The sequence below is a fragment of the Nelumbo nucifera genome, chromosome 4, assembly GCF_055504915.1.
Source record: "Nelumbo nucifera cultivar China Antique chromosome 4, China Antique-T2T, whole genome shotgun sequence".
Lineage (NCBI taxonomy): Eukaryota > Viridiplantae > Streptophyta > Magnoliopsida > Proteales > Nelumbonaceae > Nelumbo > Nelumbo nucifera.
In genome coordinates this window covers 12,137,746-12,155,321 of record NC_142652.1, presented here as the reverse complement: position 1 = coordinate 12,155,321, position 17,576 = coordinate 12,137,746, and the positions used below count along the sequence as shown (strand labels likewise).

Sequence of the window (17,576 nt, the reverse complement as noted above, 5' to 3'; positions counted from 1 at the left end):
TCTGAATCCCATGGAAAAATAACAATCCTCCATCATAGCCCAATTTGTTCCACATACAGAAGCTTAAAACACAAGGGGTCTAGTAGTGATCCATGGTTATGAAGTTAAAAGAAACAGATGTTCACATGTTAACAGAATATTCAAGAAAAAAGATAGAATGGAAGCAGAAAACCCGACTTACATACAGATGTTCCCTTTGATCTGGAGATAGCAGAGTTCAAGAGAAACCGGTGGAGATTTGCAATTACAGGCGGCGTGGTTCTGTTATCCTGTTATTTTAATAATGAGAAATTGCTGCCAAGCATCAGTAGCTCACCAACAACATCGAGATGGAATTATGAATATATTTAATGTCTAGTGGGAGGAGGTTTAATCTTTCTGATGGAGTGGGTGGAGAAGGAACCAAAAAGAACAGGTGGAGAGTGTGTATAGTCATGGAAAGATTGAGAACCGACTCTTTTTCTTTTAAATTATCCTTGTTTTTCTTTTTAAAAGTACCCGATGAGTCTTTTCAGTCCTCCTTGATGTGTCAAGAGAGGTATGGGAGATGAACAGACCAAGAATCCAAGATTGCCTTGGTTCAATAAAACAAAGCAAAATAACTTACAGGGTGTAAGAAATTATAAATAAATCAAGAACTTTTCTCTGGTAATAAGGATGTCAAAACGAAATCATGGGAATGCAGTTTTGTGAGCAACAAAGAACAAACCATCTCAACTACCAAAGAATAATCTATCCAAATTTAAAACAAACTACCAAAGAATAAAAGAAAGAACAACCTATCTCTCTGTCACACTCATGTTGAGCACATCTCTCATCTGGTTCATCCAACGGGCTCCCAGGATTCAGAACATCTATGTCTATTGCAGAAGAGCTCAATTTGTAAACGATAATATATTAGATTTGATCAGTAGCTCATCCCTGAACACTTTGTGCTTTTAATAAAGAACCCACTTATTCGTTGAAGACAAAAATCTCAACTCACAAGGAACGTATATTGTTGCATCTTTTGGCTGTCTGGTAGCTTGGCCTCACTCTTTGTCTCTTTACATGTGTAGTTATATCACTTCTCGATAAATTAATGGATAAACAAGACAAACCGTACTTCACGTAGACGGAACACTTCAAAATTAGAGCGGAGGAGGCGTCGGGCTCAAAGGGAATCTATGAATTCTTCACTGCCTACCCTTCTCTTTATAGATGAAAGAATCCAGCTTTATCTAAAAAAATAGATTCACAGTTTGACACTAAACCTATTTGAAAGCCGTGTGTTGGGTTTTTCATTTGAATTGAGAAATTAAATAGAGGAGGGACAAGAGAGCGAATCTCAAGGAAGAAATGGTTCTTAGAGTGAAAAGGAAAAAAGTAGAAGGAAATCTAGGTATTAAAAAAAATAAGGTGGAATGTTGTGATTGGTTATATGGTAGAAAGAAAAGACAGAGAGAAGGACGAAAATATGAAAATGGTAGAAACATTGAAACATCACAATTCACATGCGTGATCTTAAATGTTAATTAAATTTCTCAATTTTTTTAAAAAACATTAAAAGAATAAAGCCCATGCACACAGCACAGGCATGATTAATTAATTTTAAAGCTTAATACTTTAATAGAGAATGACCCCGTACTAAGTATGGGGCTAGTATTTTTTGATAATTTTTATTTTGTTTAAGCAAAAAATCTCTATTTTTTTTTAAAGATTATTTGTATTATAATATTTAGTTAATTAATTATTGTTATTATTATTAAGTATTTTATTATCATAATAATTATTATAATTAAAATTTTTACTGTAAAAATTTAAAGATTAATCAAAATGTAATATTTACTTAATTATTTAATTAAAGATTTAATATTATTTTTAATCAGTAATGGTGATAATTATTTTCTTATATTCTTATTAATAATCAGTATTTAATTATTGAATATTGTTGTTATAATAGATTTTCTAATTACACTAAATTTTGATAATTTACAGCACAATCAGTTTTTGAACCACAGGCTCTTAATTAAGATTAAAATTCAAATTTGTTTGACTGAAAGTAACCACTTTGATAGTTTTCTAGGAGTGGATGAACCCACTTTAATTAAATTTTAGGATGCCACGTGTTTAAAGGGAGAGAATTGTTGCCTAACGACCTTTCTTTAATATATAGATAATAGAATTGAAGAGGGTCATCTTCAGTTATTTAGGCCCATTCATTCGCCGCAGGGATAAGCTGGTTAACTGGGTAATTGATCATGATCCCTGCATTCGTATGTTGTTATATTGGATTACACAGTAGGTGAATTTTTCAGAAAATACCCTCCTAGAAGGCGGATAAATTGCTTATGCACGCACTGATTACGGTCTCTCCCTCCCACCTCTCCATTAGTAACCTGTTGAGGCCAAGAACACTGTAATAGAAATTATCCGGGCAAGTGAAAACTACATACGCAGGTAAGTGAAAAAATGAACGGTGAGTAGATGCCCAGTGTTAAAAGGTTCTCTTGTTATCACACATACACACTTTTTGTTTGTGCTATGGAGGAGAGATTCTCTGATTCAGGATATTTAGCCTATATCAGATGAAAAGTACGTGAAATTCAGTCAATTTTAACAAAGGCATACAACGGTGGTCTCAAGTCCTAAGCCCTTCAATACACAAAACCCATACAAGCACGTCTGAGTCTGACCAAAGATGGCATTTCTTTAGCCTTTCGATTAGTATTAAATAATTAATAATTATAGTCACCAAATCCTCCTACTTTTTGTTTCGATATGGTGTGAGGGCACCAAATCCTCCTACTTTAGTAGATATTCTAGACTTGAAAGGCCCACTTCAAGCAAAAGACATAAAAGGTCATTTCAGAGTTAAGGCCATGGATCTGGTCATAGATTCGGTCCAATTATGAAATACACGGAGCAACAGCCAACAGGGTGTTTAAATTTTAAAATAATTACTTTTTTTTAGTTTTTTTTTTTCCTGTAGCTTGTAAATCTGTAATCTTGGTGCACAACGTAGTGCTAACCAAGTTAATATTAATGGATTGAGATGTTGGCACTAGATAACAGTTAGCGAGCTCATACTCACCACAATGAGATTTAGAGAAGTAGAGAACCTAACGAGATTTATTGAGAACGAGAGAACATGAACTTCTTAGCAGTGTCGATTGAAATGTTAATTCAATCTCACGTAGCAATTATTGATGTCTCGATGGTTAGTTCATGGTGGTTAGGGGTGTCAACGGTATTTGAAAATTTAATTTTAAATTTGATATTTAACAAATCAAATTTGGATAATTCGAATATTTAATCCGTCGAATTTGAATATCCTATTCATACCAAATAGCTAATCGGATTCGAATTCGGATATGACCTAATTCAATTCGATAAATATCCGAATTCGACCGATTATTTAATTCTTATATATAATATATAAAATTTTTAAATGTTTTATGTAATTTATATATATAATAATTAAATTATATAAATAATTTATATGTTTATTAATTACATAAATTAATTAATTAGTCAAATTCGAATCAAATTAAATATTCAAATATTTAATTAGATTCAAATTCAAATATTAATTTTTAATATCAATCGGATATTAAATATTAATTTGAATATCGGATATTAATATCTATCGAATCAAATTAAATATTCGAATCGAATTCGGATGGAAGCTCAACCACATTTCATGATATCCAATAAAAAAAGAAAATAGATAAAAGTTTGGGAGATGTATGAGTTTGGGAGAAATAGATAAAAGGACCACAAAACAAAGCATCCACAAGTCTAAAACAAGGAAACAGCAATGGGCAGGAAGACAACCGTACTGTTTATGTGATTCTGGCTAGAAAAATATTGTTGGAGATGTGTTCTAATCGCTCGTCGTCCAGTTCTTCGCATAGCGAGAACGTTCAGCTCTCTTCTGGGTTGTGCAGCAGCAGTCTTTGTGATCGAGCGAATGAGGAATCCTGTTCTAAGGCTTGAGTTTATCATTTTGCACAAAATGACAAAAGTGCCCCCTTTTCTCACGTTGGAATGTCACACACATGTTCGTTACTGGACATGGACGTTGTGGGAACCGCAAGTTCCCAGGGAACGTATTTTTTGAGAGCGTTGATTTGTTACTCCCAAAAAATACATTCTTTGGGTGATGTTCTTACACGGGAATGGTTCGTTTCTTTTGTTTTTTTTCCCTTTTTGTCAAACATTTTCTGTTCTGAAGGAACACCGGAAACAGCAGAAACGCTCTCACAGAACCGTTACCAAACACCACAAATGTGAGGAACGAAAATAGGTTTTATAAATCAGAGGGAGAAATTTCTAGTTTTCTACTTTCTATAGCCACTGTGGAACTCTGCCTCTACCCAGCAAGGAGCTCAAAACAGGACCTTAGAGCTTAATTTAGCTTTAATTCAGAAGCTTGTTCTGCTGGCTTTAGGAACCCAATACCATAGTAATGATGAAAAGGTGAATCCGGTTGCCATGGCCTAGTTCCTACACCATTGTCAGCAAAAACTCTCCACAAATTCCAGAAATCCATTAATGTTGAATTTGTCATCTTTGGAAATTATATCACGCTTGCTTAGCTGTAAAAAATAAATATATCTGCTCCTTAGACACCATTAGTCACAAAGGAAAATACTAGGTAGAGGGCCCCAAACAAACAGGAAGCAGCATCTCACTTCAGCTTTTTCCTTTCAGACCCTTTGTACCAAGGAGGCTTCTTGCCTATTTCTATCCACCGGCCACCCCCCACCCTCGTCTAATCAGTTCATAATATCACGCATCTGTAAGATGAAACGCCTATTTTTGACAACAACAGAACCAGAGCAAAATTCCATTTGAATGTCTCAGACTGTTGTGTCGTGTCTACCAAGAAGTAATCTTGCTGTAGCAACAATATTGCCCCAGGAAAAAACCACAAGAAAGAATGAATGAAATAAAAAGGTGGAGAGGAGAACAAAAAAGATGTACAAGGTACTCATAATACTGGGGGGAAATATGTATATGATTTCCAGTTCAATACATTCTTCAACCTCACTCTGAGACATACCACCATTTTGCAGAATTTACAGGTAAACAAGACAAGAAATGAATCCCAGAAAGTTAAAAAATGAAACTAAAACCATTAAACCTCACAGCGTTCTCCTATACCTTCTAATATTAAGAGCCCAAAACAAGACCCTCCCTAGCAACATTGGTAACACGGAGAACCGCTTGTGCACTTAAAGGAGAGAGTTTTGACTGACAAAAGTGCTCCCAGGAACCAGTTTCTGAATTCTTAGATTCTGCATTATGTGAGGAGATGTGGGATTTCTCATATACAGATTGCAATTCCAAAAGAAGAGTGCGAGCAGCCTCCCTGGATTCAGGAAGCTGGTCACTGAGTTGGGAAGCAGCTATCTGCATCAATTTATCAATCCCATAAGCATTGATTCCCTCCATTCCCTGCAAAATTGTGTGCAAAGAGAAGGACAGCACTTAATTGAAAATAAATGAGCATTAGAGTAGACACTTAATTGAAAATAAATGAGCACTAGAATAGGTCTAGAGACAATTCAACAAAAGAATCAATATCCCACCAAATTTTGTTAAGCAACTAAGAGGCTTTTCTTTCTCTTTTTTCCCCCTTTTTTCATTTCTCCAGAGGTGTTACTTTTGGAGAAGCAACAGGAGTTTAAATGGTATTATATAGAAACTTACAAAATTGGGTGAAATTAGAAATCATGGCTGTCCAGAATGATTTGAATAAGGAACGAACCTTTTGGACACACAACAACCAAACTCTCATTGAAATTTCATCTTAAGGAAAAACTATTTAATGGATTGGGGTCTATCAACTTGCAAACTTCAACAACATCACTAAAAGACCTAGAAAAGTGATAAAGACCAAATGGGAGGAAGAAGGGACAATTGAAAAAATGATGATATGCTTTGGACAACAATTCAGTAGAGAGAGGTTTTTTCTGTACTATTGTCTAACCAGTATTTCAAAAGGCACGTGAGGCTCATGGCATATGGCATGAGGCAAGGCTAAGGAAAGCGCCTCAGGCTCAGCCTTACCCCTGAGGCACATACCTAAAAGCATAAAAAGATATACCCATACATTGATATGCCTTCTGTCAAGAACAAGGGTGTTATACCCTAAATGAAGACTATGAAGTATGATTGTCATTATAAGACCAATTCTAAGTTTTCGGTGTGTGTGTGTGTGTGTGTGTGTGTGTAAGTTACCAATTTAGTTACTTGAGATCAGTTTGAGAAGAGCACAAATACAAATATGTTGAGTGCAAAACAACCTTGTGTATGGTATTTCTAAGCCTTGTATTTGCACTGTACATATTTATATTTACACTCTTCCAAAACTGAGCCTCAAGGTTTTTACATTAAGGTTTTGTTTTACATTAAGATATTTGCAATAGTCTTGAAGGATTTTGAAGATTCAAATAATTTTTTAAGCTCCCATTACTTTATAGTCCTTGTTTATATGATGTTATATTTATATATTTTTTATCTATGCATTCTTCTTATATAAAACAATAGTATATGTATCAATAGTTATTTTGTTCACTTCAGGTTCTTTAATCAAAGAAAAAAAGATCTAATGAAGCTTCACCTCACACATTGGGAGATCTTAGTACCATGTCTCATGCCTCTGCCTTCCAAAACATTCTACCCCCCCCCCCCCGAAAGAGATATGTCCTTTTTTCCAAACAGCCAGCCTCTTAAAAAAACTTTCTAAAATTGGATTCCATAAACTATGATCCTTAGAGTTGGCTCCTAGAGGAGCCATAAAGACTGAGCATCCTACAATTTTTGCATAGGCGTTTAGCTCTCCTTCCTCCAAATCAATCCTCAATTGGATGTTGGGGTATTTTCCTTTACCACATAGTAATATTGATAGAGTTGCTAATTTAAAAACAAAAAAAAATAAAAAAATAAAAAACAGTCATGTTATTATTTCCATTTTGAATCACAACCACTGCATGCCCACAGTAGGCCTGTGCCAACTAATGAGCATCACTAGAGGAACACTACAGGACATCGATCTTCTAAATTTCATCCACCAGATTGATCCAGCCTATCCTGCTTTTGTGAAGTTCACAGTACACCTAATGTCAGCTCAACCATTTGAGATTATATTGCCTTTAAGATCAAGAATCAGTTCCTTATTCACTATAGATAAAAGAAAAAGATACTATGGTATCTATATATATAATATAAGGAGGAATAGAAAGAGGAAAGCAGGGAGGTGAGGGGTCCTCTCACCACAGTTCACACAGACCTGTGAGGAGGAAACCCAAACTCCTAATACTCTCTTGGCGTAAATTCCAATAAAAAAAGGCTTTTAATGTTTGGTAAAGTAGACAGAATGGATGGTCCACGTAAATTGAATGATTAATTTACAGTACAGTATACAGGACAGTCTAATGATACACTTGCTTAACAAGGGGTGGGAAGAAATAATATATTTTGGGCTGTGTTGTAATGCTTTTGTTGGGGAGGGCTAAGAGTGTTTATCCCTCCCCTTTCTTCTTGTACTAAAATTCCTCTTTTTTAATGAAATTGATTCTGTTATTGAGCAAAAAAAGTATAATGTTTTTTCTTATAATAATTATTAATTACGATACTAAATAGTAAGCATTAAATTAATAATTTCTATTTTATTTTTCCCATTGATTTTACTTCCTGTTGTGACATAATGACTCCATGCAAAACATTATATAAATGATTTGACTTTTGACCCAAAAATGATTTGGGCACACCACAAATTTGATATGGGCACACCACAAATTTGATATGAGCACACCACAGGTGATATAATTTGATAAGGCCACACCACATTTTGCATCCCATTATGTGCATGGGGTATTGATGAAACATGAAGACTATTATTTGGGGTAGTGCTGCAAACAGATGATAGGTAGAGACAATATTGATTCATTGATATTTGAAATTGAATAGGATCTTAACTATCAAATATATTCAACTAGAATTTGGTTTGCAATTGGATATTGAATAGTATAAAGAAGTTAAATTTAAAATGATTAAAATATTATATCTTATAAATAAAATGAATCAAAAATGGCTTTAATATTGTATTTCATGAGTAAAATGAATTGAAAATTACTTGTATGAAACTTAAATACAACATTCAAATCAACTTTACAAATATATAAAATATAAGCTTTTAGTAAATATGAACATATATATTTAACAGAGTCCAATCAGATTGTATCAAATTGGATAGGCATGAAACCATATCTGGTCTATTTATAAATAGATTGAATATGGGCATATAACTTTAATCAACTAAACATAAAAATATTAATCGTGTTTTAACTAAAAACAAGGCAGTGTGGACAACCTTGTTTTACTATATAGATATGTATTAATCCACAACTTTTTCAGCCATTAGGCTCATAATCTCATTAATAACTTTAATCACTAAAAATAAAATATTTTTTGAAAACAAAAAGTGAAGAAATTATGCCAAACCAAACCCAAACCAAATATGATTGAATTGGATTAAGGTTAAAGTTAGGGCCAGGGTTTAAATACCACCCGAATTGGAGTTAGGATTGACCATGACCTGATGTTAGGGAACTTGGACAGGCCCAACCTAAGCCCAAACCAATCCAACCTGAAATTTTACAATTTTACATGGGGCTGGGCTTAGATTTTTTGTCCTGAGCTGGGCCTAGGCCTAGCCCTTGGGTAATCCAAACCTAGCCTGAACCTAACAATCCTAGCCCAACCCAACCATAGTCCAGATCAAACCAACTCGACCGCATGCACACACGTATGCAGTTGTCCAGCTCAACAGTCCCTCTCTTTACCCTCTTTAACCCTCTAAATTTTGTGATTTATTTGATTTTTCATTATTTATTGCTTTCAAAAATTAATGTTCCACCTCAGTTACATGACAAGTGTCTCTTGGATATCATCTTTCTTATCCAAGAATGTGCCGAAAAACTCTATTGGCCTCTTCTGCAATAAATACCTTACACCAGACAACACAAGTGTCAGAGTTGTTGGTGGGTCCACCTCCATCTTTGATGAGGACTCAAACTCCAGGATCCAGGCTCTGACCACCAATAGAGAACTACAGTGCAATTGATCTCAGTAAAGAAAGAACCATGAAAAGAAGAACCTCGGTCATTTAGTGACAATCAGCTTATTGAGAAGGAAGAGGGAGGAAATTCAGAAACTTATTTGCTCAATAAGGATGATGTCTCTCATGAAGTTCATTAGTAAAGACATCTGGGCTTCAAATTCAAAATCAGAATATATTAGTTTAAGTGATGCATTTTTCTTAAGAATCAAACAATTGATTCCAATAATGATATTTTTAATTGGAGACTGAGTTTTGAGGAAAATTAAACATGGGAAATAAGTAGTTATTGTTGTTGTTGTTTTAAATTTATGGAGAGGAGGAAAATAAATGCCATCTGGTGAAGTGGAAGTCAGTCTGCCAACCCAAAAATCAAGGAGGTATGGGCATTAGAAAATTAAAGGAAGTCAACACTGCTATGCTAGGAAAATAGCTCTGGAGGTTTAATGATCCTCCGAACAGTTTGTGGAGGCTAATCGTAGCCAAGTATGGGCCGGCAGTGAGAGATTGGGAGACTGGTAACTCTAGATCCTCATATGGTTGCTCAATCTGAAAGGCAGTTCAAAAAAAATTGAACCACAGTTCTTACAAGGAATAAAGTACGAGGTTGGGAATGGTCTAAGAGTTCTATTCTGGAAGGATTTTTGGTGCGAAGATGGCCCTCTCAAGGACAGATATTCTGATCTGTTTGAGATAACATTGGACAAGAATGCAACAGTGGCAGATTATTTGGAAATGCAGAATGGGGTCTGTGTGTGGAATCCTCAATTGCGTAGAAACCTGAATGATTGGGAGGTAACTCTCTCCTAAGTTTTCTGCAGACTTTATACAATGTCAGATTGAATGGAGATTTGGAGGACAAAAGAAAATGGAGATTTGAAAACTCAGGAATTTTCTCTGTCAAATCTTTCTATAACAGCCTGACAAGGGAGGAGTCTTCTGTTTTCCCGGACAAGAAGATTTGGATAAGGAATGTCCCTTCAAAAGTGTCTTTTTTTTGTGTGGCCAGTGGTGTTAGACAGAATTCAGACTAGAGAAAACCTAGTTAGAAGGGGCATTCAAGTGCAGGATGAAAGGTGTGTCTTGTGCAATAAAAGCACAGAAACCTCCAATCACCTGCTGATCCACTGTGAGCTCACCCACTGGATTTGGGGGAAAATTCTGGAATTGCTCAGGGTTAAGGTGTGTTTTCCTTGTGATGTGAAGAGTTTTTTGCTTGCTTGGTGGCTAAAGGGTCTAAGTGAGGCTGGAAAAGTTGCTTGGAACACTGTTCCTGCAGCTGTGTTCTGGGCAGTTTGGCGTGAAAGGAATCAGAGAATCTTCGAAGGGCATCACATTTCAAAGGAGGAAGTTCTTTAAAATATTATGGGCATGCTGTATTCGTGATTGGCTAATCACTCACTTTTTAAATCTAGATACACAGTTTCTTTCTTTGACAAAGAGTTTATTTCACCAAAGTCTGTTATTAAGGTGATTGTCCAAGAAATTCAAAACCACATGGTCATTAACTTAACTGATGAACATTATATACTCTATCTCAATCATTATCCACACACAACAGCAAGAAATCTGATGGAAGATCACATTCTTTCCACAAGAAGCACCAGGGAGTTGATATATAACAGACTTAAATACCTTCCTTATTATATATTGTAGAGGCTTCTCATACCCATATAAAGTCCTCATCAATCATACAGACTACCTCCATAGCCTGAATGAATACCCATTTAATGCCAACTGGATGAAGTTGATCAAATCATATGAAATCAACTAAAAACACCATGTTTTTTTATTAGTGTAATGTTCCTCCAAATATCCCGAGTTCATATATGAATCAAAGTAGGCCAACTTGCAGCCATCAAGAGCCAGTAGGAAGTAATCAATAGCCTTTTTCTTTTCTTTTCTTTTTTTTTTTTTTGTTTGTTGGGGGTATTTGGTTTTAATGCCTTCACAAATTAATTTTGATCATGGAAGAAATTCCAAAGCTTTGCAAAATTATTGGAAGTGAGGAATACGTGCACAAGTTCAACACCTGAAGTCCACTTATGTGGATATCACACATAGTTTATGACTTTACAAAATAAAAGATTTTGCTAGGAGAAAATCAAGAAAAGGAAAGAAATGAACCACCCAAACTTTGAACTTCATTTTGAGGTCCAGAAGCGTGTTCTCATTTAGTATACGCCTAGGACTGGAAATGATCATCTAGAGTTATGATTAATAAACTAAAACTTAGAAAAGAAAATGTTTTTATTTACTTTGAAAGAGAAAAGTTCATTTATCTGGGATAAATAAATAGAAAGAAAGAGAAAAAAAAACAATTCATAAGCTTGACCAATTGAGAAAATAAGGAAATAAGAAAAACTAGATCTTACCATCCGTGGAACACTTCGACAAAAGCACATCGATGCCTTTGCTCGTATTCGAGGATTCTTGTGCTTAAGATATGGCTGCAACTTTGGTAACAACAGAGAAGGAGAAACACATGTGGTCATTGCTATCAAAGCTCTTTCAGCAGCCTCGCAGACAAAGCGTTTATCTTGTGAAGATTTTAGAAGAAGTTGTACAAGCTGGACCCAGACGACACAAATAGAGCAACAATAAGGAAACCAAACAAATGAAAGAACGAATGAGGATGGGCATCATATGCTCATCATAAAACAAGACAATGAATTGATCCATTATGAATTAAAGATGAAAACTTACTAGAGGTTCAACCAAATCAATTATTTGATCACAGTATGCATTGAAGATATCCTCGGCTGTCATGATTGCAGTTTTACAAACAGCACTTCTTGGATTTTTCAAGGATTTTACAACAAGTGAGATCACACTCTCCCTGATCATATAAGGACAAAGAATGAGAACTCTAAAATCGAGAATGAAAAAAGCTACCTAACTTGAACCACCAAAAGAAAGAGGGAAAAGGAACACTGGCCCCCACTCTCTTTGTTATGTGTCTACAGAAGGGTGTTCTGTGAATTAGTAAAATGACAGCAGAGTGTTTCAGTAATTGTGCAACCCTTTGAAATTTATAAAGTCTTCACCTGGACAAATGTCAAGAAGGGGGAGGTAAAGGGTTTTATCTGCTGATGCACCTAAGCTAGCATACCTTATAGTAAACAGCAATATCTAATGATTTAAAGAATATATTATTGAAAATGTTCTCTCAATCAAATTAAATTACTGGGTAAGAACCGAAAACCTACAAAATTTCAAGCATTGCTTCCTTGTGAAATATTGACAATCGGCGAACATTATTGAGAGCTTCACATGCCAAAACCCAATCCTTGGAGCCCAATCCTACTAAAAGTGTCTAAGAAACAAGAGAAACACATTAGATTAATTCTTAGGTAGCAGGACAGCAGAAAGAAACTCTCAGCAGCAGCATCAAACATTTCAAGATTTTTGGGCCAAGCAACAAGGCATCAAAAGGGAAGCAGAGTAACCCATACCTTGAGACTTGCATCCACATCTTCTAGATCTGTGAGATTCTCAGATTCTATATACTCTATCTCTGAAGTTCCTACCTCTACTGCACCATTCACAGCTTCACCTTCATTTACCAGAGTTGTAGACAAAGAAGCAGGATTTTGCCTGTGCCAGTTGTCAAGATTTTCATTGGTGTTCTCAGCACAAAGCTTCGTAATCCCCTTACTAGAACTTTCATTTTTCCTCTCAGATCCTGGTAGCATATTGAGATCTTTCAGGGCTTGAGACATCCCTATTGGGCTCAGAAATATGAAAGCAAACACACAAAAGTAAGTAATTTAACATTCAACCATCATAGAAAAGTTTTTTAAGGAAAGCAGAAAGTAGACACTCAATGAATCTATGGATAAGTAAGGAAACAAGTAAACAGAGAAAAATAAACATGACCTACATAGATGGCAACAATTGAACTCTAAGTTATATATATATACACACACACATTATACAAGGCTCACAGATTTGTTTGCTGAGCACAAAAGAAATCACATTACACAAAAAATTGCACAAAAACTAATGAAAATATGGCTTAATATTTGAAAAATACCAGCTGCAATTATGTGCCCTTTCTGGATGGAATGAAATCAAAGGGTCTATGAGACAAGTCCATAGGAGGAAGAGATCTTGAAATTTGTGACGGAAAGTATTGGTTCATGGGCATCTGCGGAAATGGCTTCTTTGCATGTTTCTCTTTAAGCTTTCTTGGGTGGGAAAGTCTATTTTTAAGTGTAATTAGGGCTCCTTGTTTTAATCTTTTTCATTCTATTCTGATTTTTCTATTGGATTGGCTGGTTCTTCAATGTAAAGTCCTTTACTGTATTGATGGGAATGCCTATCTATCTGGATGTCTCATGTAATCTTTCTCTTATTTAAGTAAATTTACCATACTTTCTTCGAAAAAATAAACCAGTAAGGACAAGAAAGGTACACGCAGGCCCAAAAGAAGGGAAGACAAATTCAAAGACATAAACCAAATAGCAGCTAAAGGCAAACAAAAGCCCCTAAACCCCCTCCCCCCCCCCCAAACATTACTCAAGAAATTAGCATCACTATACCAAGTTTAACAAGGCTCTCCTCTCCTTAGCAGAAAGATCCACAAGAGAGTTGGCCAATCTTGGAATCCACCTGAACAAGATGTTTATTTTAGATGCCGAAGACCTAAGATCCTTTATGAGATGCTAAAGGGGTCAAAAATCATACACAAATCCACTGCAAATATCAACCTCAAACCATGAACACAAGCTAAAAACTAAAGTCTAGTTGAATTCCCATAATGGGTTATAGCTCAGGTCAAAGCCAATTGGTCTTTACAGCTGTTGTGTAACCAAACTGAAATAAAGATAGGTTGGTTGACTTACTTCAAATATTAGATCAAATAAAAATACAACCAAACCAGGATGATAGAAGGGTACTGGACTCTGACCAATGGCTCGTTCACTCTCAAGCCTATCCATAGCTGTCAAGGCATCGACCTCCCTCCCTCTCTTGTTTCTATCAGGGCATCCTGGCTGTCACCAACACTATAAGGCATTGGACTCCACATTAGTGTTAATTACAATCATTGGCATATCATGTTTGTCCTAATATCAAAACCTTATGTGACCATAGTCATACATATGAAGGTATTAACTAGAAAAGTGCACTTTTTCACTGTAAAGGGGCCACTACTTGGTGTAATGGTAAAATCACGGGCTGTGTTCAAGTCTGAGAGCAACCGCTTTTTGCAAAAAAAAAAAATGCTAGGTTAGGTCTGTATCCAGTCTACCCTTCCCAAGACCCCAGATGGCATACAAAAAATTAACCAGATGACCCCAGATTACGAGAAATTAAAAACCAGATTATAGTACTCATATACATACAAAAAATGAACCAAATTACAAGAAATTAAAAAAAAAAAAACAAGCAAACAAACAATATTGTATTGCAAATTGAGTAGCATCTTTAGATCTACAAACTAATATTTCTGATAAGTTAGGATGGAGAAGCCCAATAATCGACAAAGTTATAAATTTGGTAACACAGTTAACGTTTTGGGGTATTAAGTCCTTAGTATTAGCTAACCATGCAGCTTTGCCAATGTAAGCTTGTCTTACACTGCCAATCCAAAGCTTGGATAAAGGAGGAAGATTGTCTTCAATTGGCGGCTAGCACTAAAACTTCTGCAAAATTCTTATGTATGGTTGTAAATTGATTGAATTAGTCCAATTCAAATTCAAATCCTATTTGTAAGTCAGTTTTGGATATCCATTTGGCCATATTCAGATCTAATTAGATTTGAACATATAATCCTTTTAATAATCAAATCAAATTTGGATACTACTATTTGATTCAACCCATTATGATCAATCCAATGCTCTTAGATAAAATATCGTTTTTTAGTATTAAAATTCTCTAGAATTAGAATTACATTGGATTTGGGGCTTAGATAAAGTGTTTTTTCCATTTATGGTATAGATTTTGTGTTTATATTTATTTTATATAATTTACTTACATTTCAATCAAATTGAACTCAATTCAAATCAGATATTCGGAAATATAAACAAATCATATTCAAATCTATGTTGTGCATATCCGTCAAATAAGGTCATTACCCAATGTTGGTCCTAGCTATCTGGGGACTTGGGAGTGGTGGATACGGTCCTAACCTTTAACATACTTTTCTACACAAACTTGCCGCTCTCATACTTGAAGTCTTGAACCTGTGTTCTCACACTTGAGTCACTGGACAGCCCGAGATGTACATATCCAACAGATATTGAATCAAATTCAGATCTTGGGTTCTTATTAGATTGGATTCAAATATACCCTTGTCTTGTTGTCCAAATTCAGTCGAATCTACTTGCAGACCTACTCTTATAAACATAGATCTTAAATCATCATTCTGTGCCCACGCGAGGGCATTCCCCAAAAGTGATGTGCTACACCTTAACCCAAGTGTGTTGAGAAATGACAATAGTTGCCCATCATTTAACAATGGATATGACATTAAACAACAAAGAATGGCATGACAAGATTCATCTAGCTAACCCCATACAGATTGGACAAGGCTTAGATGATGATGAACATTAGCCACCCATGCAATATTGTTGTTGCCTTGTTGGTACTTGGTAACATTTTTTAGTCTATTAACCACAATATATATATATATATATATATATATATATATATATTATATATAGGTTAGAACAAATTATCACTTCATTAAATTATTAGATGCATCATGCATCGGTTATCAGTAAAAAGATTAACATATTCCAAAAGACGGGTTTATATGCACCAGCCAAACAAAGCAAAGCAATGCCTAGCGGAACACATCCATGATTCATATTCATGTCATCGATCCCTTGTAGCAATGCCAAATCTGAAACTTAAATTTGCAGCAGAACTACAACGAGATGCGGATGACCACAATACAACAAGAACGATATCAACAGGGTAGTTAATCACACAATTTGTGTAAGAGAATTTGAGACAGCCATATATGATATAGCCCAACTAATCAACATAAACAAGTAGCCCTATGTGCCTTTAGTAACGAAAAAAATGATAAAACAAACGCACTAAAACCACCAAAAGACAAAACAAACTCGATAATGCAGAAAACAACAGAGATCTACATGATGAAAAAACTGTAGCCAAACAAGCGTCGGCATTCCCAAATAAAAACAAAAGGCAAAATATAACGTGGCAAATCTAAAACTGAAAGAGAAACAAGATCACGTCGTTTACTTATCCAACAGATCTAATTCTTCCAAAGCAGTTTCAACACAAATTCTACCATTTCCTCAACAGATTTAATATCCAAGTAGTGAGAAATATAAGCTCAATTAGGGCAAACTAAAAACCATCAACAGGTAATTCGAGAAAGGTATAATACGGATATAGAGAAAGAGATATAAACGAGTTACCGGAACAGATGAAGCGAGGCGTCGGAGAACCGGAGATGTGGATGCAAATATTTTCAGAGAATCAAAGAGGGATCATCACTTAAGTAGCATCACTGAATCTGAGCAGACTTCAGGGAATTAGGGAATTTAATATGGAGAGAGAGAGAGAGAGTGTGTGTGTGTGTGCGCCTGCGTCTGTATCTATCTCTTGTGTGATTGTTAATAATTTTACTTTGTAACCGGCGAAGCGCGCAGTTGTGCTCGACGTATCTTTTGATTGCCAGACCTTAGCCGGCTGGCACGGAAATTCGCATGTGACCGCCGAGCACAGTAATAAATTTTTTCGTGTTTATTTCTTTTTTTAGGGCAATTTGGTGAAACCTGCCTGAAGTTTTTGATCGGTGTTGAAATCTCTCCTAAAATGTGATAATTGCAATCACCCCTCACTTACAAAAGGCGCGAAAATGTCTAAAATACCGAAGCTGATTTTATAAAAAATAAAAACACAATATAAAGTTACGAACTTCATGAACAATAACAAAAATAGAGTTTAAAGTTGTTAATGATTGATACGAAAGACAAATTTAAAAAATAAAGCGATTGATATAAAGATAAATTTGAAATTTTAAAAAACAAACATATTGATCAAACTTCAAAAGTGATTTCAGCAATGGTAATTGGTGGAAGGTTTCAGTAATTTACCCTTCCAATCAATTAACATATTCGGATTATTTCTTTTGTCCGATTATTTGGCATTGGGGGATTTCTCTGTCTCCATGGCCCTAGATTCTGGCAATCAGTAACTATATTCCAATAGTCCAGTCAATACGGTGCAGTCAACCCTCGCGAAAGCAGATCTAGTAGGACAGTTGAACCGAAATGGAATATGTTGGATTGTTGGTTAAAGAGCATTTGGTGAAAAACGAGTTCACATCTGCGCCTCACAACGTCCTACAGCACATTTTCACCGTGTATTGGAAATATCTCCCAAAGTAGATGGTATCATTTGGGAGATGTTCTCAATATACAGTGAGAATGTGATGTGGGGCGCCCCCTTGTGAGATGCAGATCTGAACTCGATAAAAATAATT

General features: G+C 35.4%; 1 protein-coding gene across 9 annotated transcripts; it reads right to left on the bottom strand.

Moving 5' to 3' along the window:
• Positions 1–4,949: 4,949 nt before the first annotated feature.
• On the bottom strand, positions 4,950–17,023 carry LOC104607892 (uncharacterized). Of its 9 annotated transcripts, none has more exons than XM_088903024.1 (8): positions 16,871–17,023; positions 16,507–16,604; positions 14,022–14,118; positions 12,565–12,833; positions 12,319–12,425; positions 11,816–11,948; positions 11,485–11,679; positions 4,950–5,442 (listed from the first exon to the last, which is right to left on the bottom strand). In XM_088903024.1, exons 3-8 carry the CDS (start codon positions 14,050–14,052, stop codon positions 5,158–5,160), a joined length of 1,020 nt encoding a protein of 339 aa, XP_088759150.1. In that variant the 5' UTR covers positions 14,053–14,118; positions 16,507–16,604; positions 16,871–17,023; the 3' UTR covers positions 4,950–5,157. The 9 variants fall into 9 exon arrangements, with proteins under 9 accessions (XP_088759150.1, XP_088759153.1, XP_019055099.2 ...); XM_088903027.1 differs by having other exon boundaries at positions 14,022–14,106; XM_019199554.2 differs by lacking the exon at positions 16,871–17,023 and adding an exon at positions 16,718–16,859.
• Between the last annotated feature and the right edge of the window lie 553 nt (positions 17,024–17,576).